This window comes from Colius striatus, chromosome 19 (assembly GCF_028858725.1).
Source record: "Colius striatus isolate bColStr4 chromosome 19, bColStr4.1.hap1, whole genome shotgun sequence".
NCBI lineage: Eukaryota > Metazoa > Chordata > Aves > Coliiformes > Coliidae > Colius > Colius striatus.
This window is the reverse complement of record NC_084777.1, coordinates 8,982,103-8,997,990: the sequence shown is the minus strand read 5'-3', so window position 1 is coordinate 8,997,990 and position 15,888 is coordinate 8,982,103. Positions and strand designations below refer to the sequence as shown.

General features: G+C 42.2%; 1 protein-coding gene across 4 annotated transcripts in view; it reads right to left on the bottom strand.

The window, feature by feature from the left end:
• TNC (tenascin C) overlaps positions 1-15,888 on the bottom strand; it is a 65,331-nt gene that overhangs the window by 28,403 nt on the left and 21,040 nt on the right. For all 4 annotated transcript variants that reach the window (XM_062011299.1, XM_062011300.1, XM_062011301.1 and 1 more), the window contains exons 2-10: positions 14,336-14,928; positions 12,086-13,399; positions 10,336-10,599; positions 9,373-9,488; positions 9,120-9,276; positions 8,267-8,536; positions 7,008-7,193; positions 6,205-6,294; positions 5,848-6,111 (exon numbers count right to left, since the gene is read on the bottom strand). In XM_062011299.1, the coding sequence (XP_061867283.1) occupies positions 5,848-6,111; positions 6,205-6,294; positions 7,008-7,193; positions 8,267-8,536; positions 9,120-9,276; positions 9,373-9,488; positions 10,336-10,599; positions 12,086-13,399; positions 14,336-14,798 (3,124 nt within the window). In that variant the 5' untranslated portion in view covers positions 14,799-14,928. The remainder of the gene's footprint in view (positions 1-5,847; positions 6,112-6,204; positions 6,295-7,007; positions 7,194-8,266; positions 8,537-9,119; positions 9,277-9,372; positions 9,489-10,335; positions 10,600-12,085; positions 13,400-14,335; positions 14,929-15,888) is intronic.

Here is a 15,888-nt window from a genome sequence, read left to right as displayed (position 1 = left end):
AACTGATGTAAATCAGTATTCTTTGATTACCTCCAAAGGACTTTGCTAGTTTACATCAGTGAGGATTTGAACCCTAAGTCTCTCAAACATGACTTTTGTCTTTACAGCAGTACATCAGGTATTGCTTCTGGTACAAACCATAAGCGGAATGCATGCCAAATATTGCAAACATATCCAAATCCAGACTGAGAAATCAGCCACAGCAGAAGCATGCTAAATCTCATCCTATGCAATCAAGAACAAGCTTGAAGGAGTTACACATGCAGAATGTTCAAAAAAGGTAGTGGAGATACAAATCCTTACCTAGAAACTAGCATAGAAAGAACTTGAGCAATCTGTCTTTAAAGAGATCCAAAAGGAGGGAAGGGAAAAAGACTCGGCCTCCAGCATGCTGAATGATCTGTGAATATATCCTGTAGCACAGCCAGATTCTGAAAATCTGAGAACTGTGGAGATCACAGAGATTGTGTTTCTGATCACAGCTGCAAGCCAACAGGCAGGTGATTTTTCTGACATGCAGAATTACTCATTAGTGGAAAACCACATCGTTTCATGCCTCAATGCCTTCGTTGCTTTCATGCTCCACTTGCATTCAATTAAGAGAGAGCAAGTCATCTACCCCCATCAATCAGATCAGCACAAATAGGTACTCAGGATTCAGCATCTGTCTCCAAAGTCACACATACATCAGAAAAAATAAATTTTCAGAGGAGAAAAATCAATTAAAAATGTTTTCAGACCAATGCAGAAATCATATATTGAAAACATACTCTCAAGACAAATATACATGTAGAAACATTGTTTTCTGCATGCTTTCAGGAAGGAGAGAAGCTTATGAGAGAGCTGTGATTTATATTTACATATAGCATTGATATTCTTGACTTAGGTAGGGGCCCTCCTTAAATTACCCCAGCACATGATCTGAACCAGGCCCTACATATGCTGCAACCTGAAGACAACCATGTTATCATCACACCTGCATACCTACAAGTCTGGCATTATGCTCTTGATATACTGAGCATCCATGAAAATATCTTGTGTAATATTAGTCAAAATTGGCTTCTCATTTTCCCTCATTTTACTTGAGCATCCCTGCTGACACTTCTCCCAGATTCCTACCAGTTACTGTATAATCACATGAGGATTTGGTTACTCTAATCCAAACAGGAAAAACAGAAGCATATACAGAAAAACTGTATATTACAAAACTGTAATGTACAAAAAATACCAGGTAAGTGGCATTTTAATTCAGATTTAGTCTGTCACAACTTTGTAGTGCCAACTTTGACAAAGTTGTCTGCAGGCTACCATGTGCAGATTGTCTCATGGAGCATGTGTAATTATGTGCAGTTACATTACCTCTGGGTTTTTTTCACACCTCACTCTGAGGTTTACCTCAGGTTTAATGGTTTGACTCCACAAATGAATTTGTGGATGAGAAAGAGTGATCTACCCTCTACACACATATATCCCCCACATAAAGTTCACATGTAACAGAGGAACATGTGATTTTGTGTACACCCAGTCAATGGATAGGAAAATTAAAATCATAGGAATACATGGAAACTACTCTGACACCAGAGCCTACATCAGTGTTCATTGTTTAGAAGATTAATGTTGTAACAAATAACAAAGAATTTGAAAAGCAATTGAACTGTAGGATATAAGACCAATGGAGTTCAAACATCTGAGTTAGCAATAGATGGAGAGAAAAGAAAAACAGCTCTAGAACTCTAGGAGGGTGGATGACAGCCAGATAAAATGATTCATGGTGGCAAGATAAATGAATAGTGGATGCCAAAGGGCCAAAAGCTATGCAGAAGGGAAACTGGATGGACAACAAACATATGTTCTTTCTCAGACTGGAATACTTCTCCATATCACTCTCTTAGCAAACTCTTCAGGCTGAATATGGCCTAAATATGCCTATACTGCTGCTGCTAGCCTTTTGAGGAATTCCATTGTAATGCTTCATTGGCAATTCTACTAAAAAGAATGTTAATGTCCTGCCAAGACACTTCCCCAGTTCCTTGGGAAAGAGCAAATGGTATTCTGTATTATTTCTTGCTTCAGACAGTTTCACTGCGGAGCTCAAGCACGCTACAAGACATGATGGTATACCAAAGGTATTGTCATCCTTTCCAGGCTCCTTTGACTAAATGGCTTTCTCCTCTTTCAACCAGCTGATTAAACTGGGCTTACAGTGCCTGTGTACTTCTGAATCTCATAAAGAAAATATAATCACAACCTAGCAGCTACCAGTAAAAATTATTTATGCAGCAGCTACCTGTAAAAATCCCTCTACTGAAATCAGGTTACAGGTACTTTCAGCATAGGAATCAGCTGAAGAAATGGATGACCTTTACTGGTAATTTAGTTTCCGAGTGGTGAGCACTACAGTTTCCCATTGAACTGGCTCACAGTCTTCCTAATTCTTCTTTGGTCTTGTATAAAAAAGTGTGGCTCAATCCAAGATTGGTAGAAGCCAGGAGAGGAAAAGGGACTAATGCACAACACAGACAAGGGTCTTTGGTAAACAGCATTAATCTTCTTTAAAACACTCCACAGAATGGAAGAGTTACTTCTCCAAGCCATGCTCCTATGTGCAACTCACTTCCAGAGGCAAGAAGGTATCATCAACAGTTGCTGCACAATCTAGGTCCTTCAGCAGAGGAATTTGAGGTTGGCACTTGATTTCTGTAATGCCCACTCATTTATCTCCACAGGCCTTTCATGCCTGATATATTACCATCCATCCTCCTACAGGACTCACATTATGCCATGCAGGCAGGGTTCCAGAACCAGAGCAAGAAAGAACAAAGCTGCAGTCTGATTGCTCAGCTTTCTCAGAGCTGAGTTACATGCTCACCCTACAGATTAGTTGTTAATCTGATGTAACATTCTCAAGACATCCTACCAGAAAGGTCCCTCCAACTAATAAAATGTCTCATTTTCTTTGATTTCTGAAGTAATTCTAACCCAAAGCCTTAGTGTGATGCTGGGTGGGACCTCTAACAGATAAGTAATACTCTTGTTCATGAAACCTTTGTTAATAACAGAAAGGAGGTACCTGATGTAGCCTCAGCATCCAGAGAAGAGCTCTACTCTCCAGCCAATCCATACACCTTGATTTTATAGGAAGTATTAGCTTGGAGGCCGTCAATCACAGCACCTAGGGGTTTTCTGGGCAGGAAAGTTTCTGCAGGAGGCCCAGTTGCCAAAGACACATTCTCCTACTCCACCACAAAACTACTGTAGACTCCTGTATTTGTGTACCATGGGACACTAAAGCTGTGATCTGTTACTCTTGAGACCACAAGGTCCCTCAGTGCATCTTTCTGCATCCCTGAGGCCTTTAGAGCAAACAAGTTCCCAGAGTCAGAAAGATGCCCCGGGTCAGAAGTGATCCATTAAGGTTAGACTATATAGAGCTACAGAGAAACAGGCAAGCAAATGACAGTGTGATATATTCACCCTTTCCTTTACAGCAAAACAAAATAAGATTTAATGTAATGCTCATTTTATGATCTTTACCATTTCTTGAATGCAGAATCATGGACATCACTTAAAAAACCACTTTGTCACTTGAGTTGCACTTCATCCATATGACGAGAGAGAAAGCTACCATCCTGTACTATGGAAGATTTTGTGACATGTCTTTGCTAGAGGTTCATGAGCTCTGAACACTTCAGCTGTCTGTGTGAGAGTTGATAAACACAAAAAGATAACAGGAAGAGTGTGAAAGGAGATAGAAGGCACTAACAGAAGATGTTCAGCTCTGAGGCTGAAAGAAGTGTTACTGTCAGCAAACAAGTAAAGATAATGTGTGGGAAACTCTTGAATACCTGCTGGCAGAGGAGTCTGACTGAACCATCAAGAGGCTGGGGAAAAAATGAAAAAACTGACAATTTGGAGAAACAAAAGAATCTCTGAAAAGAAAAACTCTCAGCCCTTCCATAGTCCTGGCTCCCCTGTTCAGTCGGGATAGAACATGTCCCTCTAAACAGCGGGGCTGTCTCCTCCACCTACAGAGAAGAATTAGTCCAATCCTGGCTGTGCTGGAGGCATTTTCCACTTCAATTATTTCTCTTTCTCTCTAGTAGCTCCAAATACTCTTCCCACTAGTGCAATGGACCTGAGATTCCCCAAAGTTCTGCAAGACAGGGTAAACCAACAAGTTTGCTTGGTTTAGCCTGAGGTCTTCAAGGCCTCCCAAGTACTGGGAACATGGATAAAAAGGACTGACTTGAGAGCAGATGAAAAAGTATACTGAAGAAGAGACCTCTTGGCTTATATCCCACATGCTTATGAGCATTTCTACCTCTCCATCTTCATGTGTTTGGATTTGTCCATTGCTATGCAAGAGGAAGGTCAGAGGTGATATCAACTACTGCTGTTGGTTCTAAGCAGCCCATTGCAGAGAACTCTTTGTTTACTAGGTGCTCTGAGTAATGATTTAAAACAAAGACACTGGCCATATGAATGTATTTATATATATAAAAAAACCAAACCAAATCAGGAAGAAGAAGCCACCTTGTGTGGCTTTGGGAGGTGATTCTGGGAAGATCTGACTGTGAAATGCCACAATACGTTGTTTCTGCCTTTTCCCTATCCATGCATACTTCTTTTGAGACCACTCAGTAGATAACTTCAGAAAAATCAAAGTCTGCTCACTCCTACCATATAAACCTACAGCTTCCTCTTGCATGTGTGCCTCAAGGCCTCCTAATTTTCCTCTACTATGGACACAAGCCTGACTTACGCATCAAACAAGTAATTCAGTAGTGATGTTTTTCTGTAGTTTACACAGTACCATATAACTCTCTGCTGTACTGGATTACTTGACTCCATAAAGCATTCAGAGGTTCTGCTTACATGAACACTACCAGAATATATAAAACCAGTTTTGATCAGTTAAGCTTTATAGTCATTAATTTGTAAAATCCACAACTTCTGTCATGTGTTTATCTCACAGATGGTCTTTGAAAAGGATAAACACCTTGATATATGTAAACACAGTAATTGTAGGCCAGTTGTTTTTGATTGCATTGCTTCTGCTTAGAGCAGTTAAGGCTTTGCCTCACAGGATTCAGCCTGAGGGCATGTAAAGATTCATGATTTATTTGTGTTCCATAGCAAGCTATAATTCTGTGTGAAACAAGCTTCAGTCAGAATGTTTCACAAAGAGTAAAATCTTGGTCAATAATTAGTCTGCTGGTACTGATTAATTTGAGTGGTTTCTACAAACAGAGATGGCAGAAACAGACCCCTTTTCTGTAGACACATGTGACTGTCACAGCATCCAATGGAAATGGTGACTGTGAGCAGAGTTGTGGTAGCTTTTCTTACTTTTGGATGAGAAAACTGAACAAAGGCAACATTAGAGCTCTGTTGACCCTGCTGAAACATGATGGATGGAGGCGTGCTGTGAAAAGAATTCATTAGGCAGGAACAAGCAATGTTAAATACATTCTGGTTGCTCTTCCTCTTAGTTTCTGGCTGCAGAAAACAAAACTAGTTATGAGACATAATGCACAAAAGAGCAGCCTCACTTCAAAGGATGAGGTCTACATTTCCTGCAGGACAAACACCTGCATTCTTTGTGAGTTTTGTCAAAGGACAAGAAAGAAATCGTTCAGAACATGGACCTAAATGCAGTGGGTAGGGAAATACACATCTATCCCTCAGTTAAGTTAATTATGCTAGACAGAGCTAACTCTGCTCTGCAGGCAGTTGATGTTTTTAAGCGGTTCCCCAGACACAGCTTACAAAAGGAGATGAAGTTGTACTTGGGTTACCATTGCCCAATGACCTGGTGCACAGCACTCATCAAAAACTGTTACTCACCAGTCGAACCCTTGACAGTTGTGGGTTTGCTTTTGTGTCTGCCTTTCTCAGCCACCAGACTAATGCTGTATTCGGTCCCTGCATCCAACCCTCGAAGGATAAAAGAGGTGCTGTCCACAGGGATCTCCACTTCATTCTTGGTTCCAGAGGGGCTGATGTAAATGAGGCGGTAACGATCAAACTTGGCCACTGGTCTTCTCCACCGAAGGGATAAGGTGGTTTCAGTGGGATCACTGACTTCCAAGTCTTTGGGGTTATCAAGATCTACAGGTGAAAAAACCAAAGTTTAGGTGTGTCTTAACTTCCCTGGGATAGTTTTTCAAGCATCTGTAGAGAGAGTAACATAAAGCTACTCACCAGTGCCAGCATTAATGGTAGCAGGAGCACTTTCCCTGTCTTGTCTCACTGCTGTCACTCCAATACCATATTCAGTTCCAGGCCTCAAACCTAAGACATGAGGAGTAGAAATATGAGTCCTTGTCCAGGGACTATGCCTATAGGCGCTTGTTTAAATAAGGAAGCATGAACGTATGCAAGGTAACACATATGCTTTTCTGTGTATGCAGTGAATTGATGTTTCAGTTAACCCCCTAGCTGATCTGATGTTAATAACTCTTTTTTCCATGATCATGCCAAAGGATAAAGATTATGACTGACTGAGGTTACACTTTGGACGCTGTGCAAACACAAAGATAAATTTGGCTTTCAAGAGCTTGCAGTTTAGGTACTTCTGCCAAAGAAAAGCAGATAGGCATCCATGATCCAGCCTTGCTAGCTGGTAAGGCAACTTCTATATACATGGAACAACTGAAGACTAGCATCAGTAAATACCACCCCTATACATGTAAAAGCCTTTTGAACTAAGGGATGTGTAGCCATCTCCACAAAGACAAGTAGTTACCTAGAACTTGGGGAACTGACTATAGTGGGATTCAGAAATGCACACGAAAGTGAAATGGCTCCACACCCTCTGTTGGCTAATTATCCATCTGCAGGTGTTTAAATATGTATCACATGTATTTTAATGGCTTGTATTCAAAATAGGTAACCTTTGCTGGTACCTCTTATATATAGTGACCAAAAGGTGTTTTTTCACCACACTACTGTGCTCCAGGGTGATGGCAGCAGCATGACATTACAACAATCCCCCATCCCCTTACCTGTGAGTGTAGCTCTGGTTGTTGCTTGGTTGCCCTTTGGCACTGTGATCTCAGCATGGTCTCCACCAGAGATGGGAGCAAATTTAATTCGATAGTTATCAATATTTGCATGGCTGTTCTTCCACTCCAAAGTAATGCTATTGTCTGTCTGTGACACCCTCTTCAGGTTTCTTGGAGCATCCAAGTCTGTAATCAGTCAATCAATAAATAAACAAGTACATTAAAAGGAATGATTCTCCTATGACAGCAGTCTCTCATAACTACATTTCTTAGAAGGTGAAATGACCCCTAAGGCTGTCACATGATCCCACTATGTTCTTAATTACTTCAAGCAGATTTCTTTTAGTATGAAATGGGGAGTCCACTACCTTTGAGGAAAACATCAGTGGAAGACATTCAACTTATATCTCCTGAGATAAAATGAATATTTAAAATTTTAGGAATTATTTTTTAATAACAAAGTAAGTCTGTGGAAAAAGATATTTGGATGAAAATACTAATTTTCCTTTAGAAATACCTCAGCTTTCAAAAGGAAAAAGAAAAAAGAAAAAAGAATTTATCATCTCCATCTGTTCAGTAAATAGTTTGCATTCAAGGAAAGGAAGAGTAAATTTCAAACAAAAATTCAATGTGCTTTCGTTGTTCACCGTTTGAGTAGACTCAAAACCTGCCCTGAATGAACAACTTGCATTTTAGGATGAAAAGGGAGGTAATTCTCTATGAGAGCATTTGCTCAGCTCCCTTAATGCATCAAACCTTTGATAATATGCTCAAGTACCTAGGCTTTCATAAAGCATCCCCAGAATCACTGAGGAGCAAAGTAAATTTATGAAAGCATGACAGAAAACGTTTGAAGAACTGAAGAAGGAAAAAAGCAGTTCTCTGCTAACCTGTTATGCATTGAGACAAACAGAAATAGGTCTTAGATGGAATAGGAACCATGGAAGATATTTAGCTCAGTAGAGGGAATGTGTTTCCTGAAGTAGAGATTTAGGATATGATGAGTAAAAGCTTCTAAGAGACTGAATAATATAATTTCCTTTTCAAAATACATTTAGATATTTGGGGATCTAATTATTTTATTAAGCCAGTAAGTTATATAAGGCACAGCAAAATACTCTCCACCTTCTTGCACCTCTTAACAGCACTGACTCTGTTGGTGCAGTAACTATCAAGGAACATGACACAAATATCAGAGGAAGACTTATGGTGATTGTATTACCTTCCCAGAAGTTTGGGCTGGTACTCAAGCCTCTTACCTGTGATAAAGACTTCTTTCATGGGGTCGCTTTCCATGTCCCCTCGACGAGAGATGAGTGTCACTTCATACTCTGTGTGTGGCCTCAGGTTTCCAATAGAATATTGGTTTTCATCTTCAGAAAGGTCAATGGTTGTCCTGTCCCCTGGAATATCCTTGGGGCCATAAGTGAGCTCTATGCCTTCAATTTCAGCCAAGGGTTTAGACCATGTGATAAGAGCTGTGGTGTCTGTGATGTCTTTTGCCTCGATCTGACTGGGGGCATCAAGCTCTGTTACAAAAAGAGAAAAATGTGGTTTTGAAAGAAATCTTGCTTGAAAAATTCACGTGCTTATAATTGCTGATTTAGAGCAAAACTAAAATTAGTGGCTTCTACCAACTGAAACTTCTCTTCATTTACTTTCTATAGTTGTAGAAGAAAGTGACAAATGGAGTCAATTCATCAGAAGCAAATTCATCAAAATTCATTAACATCAGATGCTGACAAAGGAAAACATGCAGCAGCACTAAGAGGTTCTCCATCTGCACAGTAAAAACTCTCCTTGAAATCATTTCTTCATGCATATATCACCAGGATGCAAGAAATTACAGTTTCTGTTGACATAGTTTTTGAAAAAGAATAAAAGTGCATCCTGCTTGCTACCTTCTAGCCAAATATAAATTTCCTTCCCTCTTTCAAATGGGTAATTAGGAAAGGAATTAATGACTCCACATGTATTCTTCATTAGCAGCTCCACTACTTCCTTATCCCCAACTGTCAATTCATGGGATACAGCTTGGCTTTCTCTTTGTTTAAATACTCCTTAGCCAGTTGTTTTATCAGTGGCAATACACCAAATACAGTTTGTGCTTACTTGTGGTTATCACCCTGGATAGTCCTGGTCCTCTGGTATTGTTTTTCACTATATGAAGTGATACATTATACTGTTGCCCTGGTGCCAAACCTGGCTGCATGTAAGATGTTTCTGGCCTTTTCAAGCTACTGGTTATATCTTCATTATCATCCTTTTTCTGTAACACATGGAACAATCAGTTAGTATAAACATTAAAAAATCCCCAGTCTTTCATTTGTATGTGTCCTCTGTATAAGAAACACAACTTCCTTACCATATTACGGAAGACCAGCTCCCAGCCATCAAATGAAAAGTTCAGAGGGTCCCACTCAACCTGGACAGATGTTTCCCTAACAGTTTTGAATTTCAGACCTTCTGGAGCAGGCAGATCTGTGACAGGGAAAAAAATGGATATCATTACATGAGCAACCAGTTCCCATAAACATGGCAGTGGGGGTGGGACATCTTTCAACCACTGTAAACATCTGACATATAGGCATCTGTATCTGAGATGTTTAAACCATCTCTGCAGACAGTTATTCTGTCTTTGGAGAGACATTTCTCAGATTTATTTTAGACGTCATCTTAGAAGAAAATGAATTTTGTCCTAGAAATCTCTTTATTGACCTCTTGAAAGAAGTCTGGTGTGGATGTTTGACAGTAGGTAAGATGAATCCTGCTCCAAGTCTCTAAAAATAACCACAGTGATAGAAGTCAAAGGGCATCTTTTTATGTTGGAATGTTTCAATGTGACTGTGCAGTGCACAATACAAAAAGAAAAATGAGCAACAAAGGAACAGACAGGCAGACGAGAAAGTAAGTTCTGGGAAAACACATTAAAGATGCAAAACAAGTATAACCTCCATTTTAGTCAAAACAGTTTGAATCCAAGGGATTTCATATTACATTTTTACACATCACTAATTTTCTTTTCAGGAAGCACTTCCAGATTTTAAAAAGGTACCTTACTATGAAGAAGCCAAGGGTCTTAATTTATAAGCACTCCATGATATTCATTGGGAGGCACTGCAGACAGCAGAGGAACCAGTGAACTGTACTTTTCATATAGTTATTGATATTAGAAAAAAATAGAAGGTCATAAGGTTATCTTTGTCCAGAACAGAAGATGAATTGGAAATAGAAAATGCAGAAGAAATAATACCCCCCAAAAAGGAATGCAAATAAATACATACTATGGAATAGACAAAAGAATGAATACAAAGAATCTTAAACTCACACGTTGCTACCCTCGCACTGACTGGAATACTCTTCTTGTTTTTAAGGATTGCAAAGACACGGATAAAGTATTCTACGCCTGGTTCCAGTTCATGAATAGTGGTGGCTGTTTGGTTTCCTGGCACGGTGAACTGCATATCTAAGCCACCACTGCTGGTAGGTACATAGGTGATGAGGTACTCGTTGACGAGATTCTCATGCTTCCATTCCAGATTTACGGTTTTATCTGTTACGTTAGTCACAGTCAGCTCAGTTGGAGGAGACACTAGGAAGGGGAAACAGAAAACAAACTTATAAGAAGTTTTCAAGGCTCGGAAAATAATGACTTACCCAAGTTTCACATTTTCCCAGGACCACTTTATAAGACTCATCTAAGAAACAAGTAATGGGGAAGACACATCACACTTGAAGAAAGGAACATTCAGCTGATGAAGACTACAGACATTCCCAAAAGTCATGGGCCAATTTCTACTCTCAGATTCACACACAACCTAGGGTTGACTGTGTTTCAGCTCCTCCTTTCATGGCTACTGTACAAAACCACTGTAGCTCAGTTCCTAGGGATTCACACATGTAATTCAGCTGCCAGCAACACATGATTTTATAGCTGGAAGTTCTGGGGTTTGTATAGATTTTCCAAAGTAAAGTAAAACATTATTATTATGGTAACTGCTTTCAATAGGTTGCTCCACAAAAAAAGTGGCTTAGGAGTCTCCCAGAAGGAGGAGATGAAAAATGGGAATTTCTTTTCAAAGGTATTCATTGTCTTTTAAAATCTTCCCAACCTCAAAGTACTCTTGGATTATTCCACAAAGATCCAGGTTAAAAATTCTCCCCTGGGATTACTACAGAAAACTACCTTCCTTGTAGTGTAATGCCTGTCATTATTTAGCTGCCAAAATCTTCTATGAGTTTCCATAGACAGTGGTACTGGGAAACTAAGCATGTGTCTTTATAGCTAAATTTTCACTCCAGTGGATTCCATGTTTTTACTCTAAGCTTTTGTCAGATCTAATACACCCACATACAAAATAAAATTTTACTTTTGTTAAAAAATCTATTTGGCCTAATGAGAGATAGCCAAAGCCCCTGCAATAATCCTGAAAGCCTGCTCTGCAATACTTGCAACATCTGACAGTTCCGTCACGACTGTTGTTTCATACAGATCACTCAGCACAACATTATTTCCTGCGTGTGCCTTGCCTTCACCACACCCTCTGCCTCCATCAGGGTTCTAGATCAGAGGTTTGCTTTCAAAGTAAAGTCTTTTAGCTCTTGGGGCATGTCAGTGCGTATTGTCGGTGCTGTGCTTCATTTTTGTCTCCTAAAATAGCGATGGCTTTGTAAATGCAAACGTTTTCTCCATCCAGCGTGAGACTGGGAACCAGAACCTGACTGTAAGAAACATTTGATACCCTGGCTCATTATTCACTGACATTCAGTATCTACATTATCTCATTCCTGCAAAACCTTATTCTTTAGTCAAAATTCCATCCATATTGTTTTCACTAACCCTGCTGAATGCTTAACTAACAAGACTCTGGATACATCTCCTTAGCCTTACTTTCAGACACATCATTTTTAGCATCAAGAGGTATTATGAGGAACTGAAAGGCCGTGGTGAAAAACCCCAGACAGTACTAGCTAGAGCTCTCCAGCTATATGGAAAAGGTTCACAGAGCCTCCAAGGCTGCTGGATGGACACAGGGAATTACCCAGGGAAGTGACTCAAAACAGACACTACAACTTACCATCAGAGCAGTCATCCCCCATGTACCCATCTTCACAGACACACTGCCCGTCGACACAGCGGCCCGCGTTGTTGCAGTCGTTGAGGCAGGCCCGTTCACGGCAGTCCTCCCCCACGAAGCCCTCGTGGCACACACAGCGCCCATCCACGCAGCGCCCGTGCTGGTGGCAGTCATTGGGGCAGGCCAGCTCTCCGCAGTCCCGTCCCGTGAAGCCATTGTCACACTCGCAGCGTCCCTCCACACAGCGCCCACGGTTGTGGCAGTCTTCAGGGCATCGCAGCTCCCCACAGTCCTCTCCTGTGTACCCCTCATCGCACACGCACTGCCCGTTGACGCAGAGCCCGCGGTTGTTGCAGTCGTTGGGGCACCGCAGCTTGCCGCAATCCTCCCCGATGAACCCCTCGTGGCACACACACTGCCCATTGACACAGCGCCCACGGTTGTTGCAGTCGCTGGGGCACCGCAGCTCCCCACAGTCCTCCCCGATGAACCCTTCCTGGCACACACACTGCCCGTTGACACAGCGCCCACGGTTGTTGCAGTCGTTGGGGCACCGCAGCTCGCCGCAGTCCTCACCCAGGTACCCCTCGTGGCAGACGCAGCTCCCGCCCACGCAGCGCCCACGGTTGTGACAGTCCATCGGACACCTCTTCTCACTGCAGTCATCCCCCACAAAGCCCTCGTAGCATACACACAGCCCGTTCTCACAGCGCCCGTTGCCATTGCAGTTGTTAGGGCAGGTCAGCTCGCCGCAGTCCTCCCCGGTGAAGCCCTCCTCGCAGAAGCAGGTCCCGTTAACGCAGCGCCCACGGTCAAAGCAGTCATTGGGGCAGATGAGTTCACTGCAGTCCTCTCCAGTGTAGCCCTCATCACAGACACACTCATTGTCCACACAGCGCCCACGGTTGTGGCAGTTGTTGGGGCAGAGGGGCTCGCTGCAGTCCTTGCCGGTGAAGCCCTCGTGGCACACACATTGCCCGCTCACACATCTCCCATGCACGCTGCATCCCTGGGGGCAGAGCTCTTCGCTGCAGTCTGTGCCTGTGTACCCCTCAAAGCACATGCAAACCCCATCCACGCACTTGCCTTGGTCATTGCAGTCAGATGGGCAGGTAGCCTGGCTGCAGTCCTCACCAGTGAATCCTTCATGGCAGATGCATTTCCCCTGGACACAGAGGCCCCGGTTGAAGCAGTTGTGTAGGCAGTCTGGTTCAGAGCAGTTGGAGCCTTTCCAGCCAGGCTCACAAATGCAGCCACAGATCTCGATGCTGTAGTTGCCATGTCCACTACAATAGGGTGTTGTGTCCAGGCGACCTATATCAATGATCCAGAAAACCCATTACTCCCCTTGGCTTTAGGATGCAGTGTGGTACACACAACCTAAAAAGGATCTGATCTTCCTAGCTCCCTACAAGACATAATTCCAGAATCACCAAGGCTTTTAAAAGATAGTACATCCTTCCTTCTCCAGTGAGATTTAGTTCACTTGGAATGCTTTAAATCACACTGATGCCAGGGAAGACTTTCTGCAACTGCTCAGTGAATAGCATGTTGGATGCCTCTGCCCTTCTCAAAATCCTTCTTCTACTGACTAAGCAGCTTTCCTGGCTGCTTCATTAGGGCATGCACCGTGAAGCATTAGTCACCACTTCAACACACAAGAACACAGTCAGGGTGCTGTATTATCAACTGTGAGGCAGACTGTGCTTGGAAGGAAAGATTACTACTGAGAAGATCCATGTTTTCTCTCCTGTGTAATCAAACTCTTACCTCAGTTTAAAAAACAGCCAGAAGGATACCTTTTCCTCCCACCTCCTAACTGTTTGTGCTTGTCTATTGCCTAATGTCCTAGTATATTTTTTTTGGTCTCTATTAAAAGAAAACTTGGAAATGAAAATGGTTACATTGGCAGCTTACTCAAGGGGACAAAATGTGGAGCCAAAAGCTTGGACTGTATGAGTTTTAATCTTGACTCCAACACAGATTGTCACCATGCCCAAGTAGTGTGAAAACTCAATGCCACAGCTCCCAAGCAGCCCAGGCACACTTTTAAACCAGATTCATCAAAACTGCAAACTGTGAATGAATGTATTTCACAAGCTGGCCAGATACACTCCCAGTTTTGACTGTGTTTCAAATTTAACAGGTTGATTTTTGCTCATTCTTGAAGCAGATTTGAGTATCTACTCTAAACTAGTTCTACAGTCAGCACAAAAATTTCACCAAGAGTAGATCCCCAGCCTGTCTTACCTTCTGCTGCCTGGGAATTAGGACAGCACCCAGCCCCACTGGTACACTGCTCCCGTAGGGAGGATACCAGCCCCTCCAGCTCCTCTAGTCTGCTCAGCAGATCCTTAATATCTGGGGCAGCTGCACAGCCACAAGCCCGACGGGGGATATTGATACGATGTGTGAAGACAATCTGGTTCTCCCCATTCACTGTGTGCTCCTCGTAATTCTTGACGGGCTCAATTTCTGCTTTCAGGTCTGCATCACCGCTCGCTGTATCCAGGTCCACAGAGCAAAGGGAGCCAACAGGCAGCTTAATGTTGTAGACGTGGTTAAAAACCACAGGCTGATTATCCTCTGGCAAGGTCACGTTTAGCCCAGTCTCCCGTTTCTGCCGGATGATTCTCTGGATGAGTCCACCACTGACATGCTGGTACAGCAAAGCTAAGATTGCACAGGCCAAAACCTGAGTGAGGAGTCCCATGGCGGTGTTCAGGTCCTTTTCAAAGCTGATGAAGCCTTATATAAGTTTGGCCTTTTAATTCTGGAGCAGAAACTGGAGAGACAGTTCAAACCAAGCTGGATACCCTCTTCTTTTCTATCACACTCGTTCCCTAAAAGAAGAAGCAGCAATGTAAGGGATGAACATCATCTGCATCAACAAAAGGCCTATGACACTGAATGTGTGTGGACATCCTTAAAGAACATGGCTGGGGTGCTACTCAATGTACAGTCTCAGTTCACCCAAGCTGCTGAGCTTGCTTATACATATATACTACCAAAGTATTACCTTATTTTTCAGGATCTCAGAGTGTCACAAGACATGAATCTTGAGGGAAGCTACATTACTTCCATTTCAGAGCAAGTATAGTGGAGAATAGAGGGTTTAACTGCCTCAAGCAGAAGACCAGGGCAAAGAAGCCTGCTGAGTCTCATCTCAGCTGAAAACAGTACCTTCACACAGAGATAGGTAAAATAAATATATGTTCTGTTATGATTCAACTAATGCTAAAAGTCGGTATTTCCTTCACCTGTTAGTCTGCTGCTTGAAGGCTACTGAAGGCTGAATCATGGAAGAAACTCAGGACACTATCAAAAGGTATATTGATACTACTAAGTTCATTGCAGCCCTTTTCCATATGCTTTAAATTACTCCAGTTGCTTGGGAACCTGAACTCCGGGGCTTGTAGCCCAATAATAAGTTCCACTGTACTGGTGATTTGTCTACAGCATGAAGATAAATGGAGCTCTCCAGAGAACACAGCAGGCTGAATGTTCTGGTGCCAGAGCTTGTATCACAGCTAGCAATATTTTAGCATATTTTGCTTTTTGCTTTCCATGCAATGAAAATCCACGTGCTATACACTTTTTGCCCTGAGACAAAGCCATAGAGCTAAAATTGGTATCTAATCCTCAAGTAGTTATTTAAGGGACAGGATGCTTGACAGATGCATCACCAATGGAAAATGGAACAAACTGAAAACAGCTCTTGATCTAATTCTCACTGAATTCTAGTGAAAATCAAGCATCAGTTCCCTTATGGCCTTTCTAAATCTCAAACCACAAGAATATGG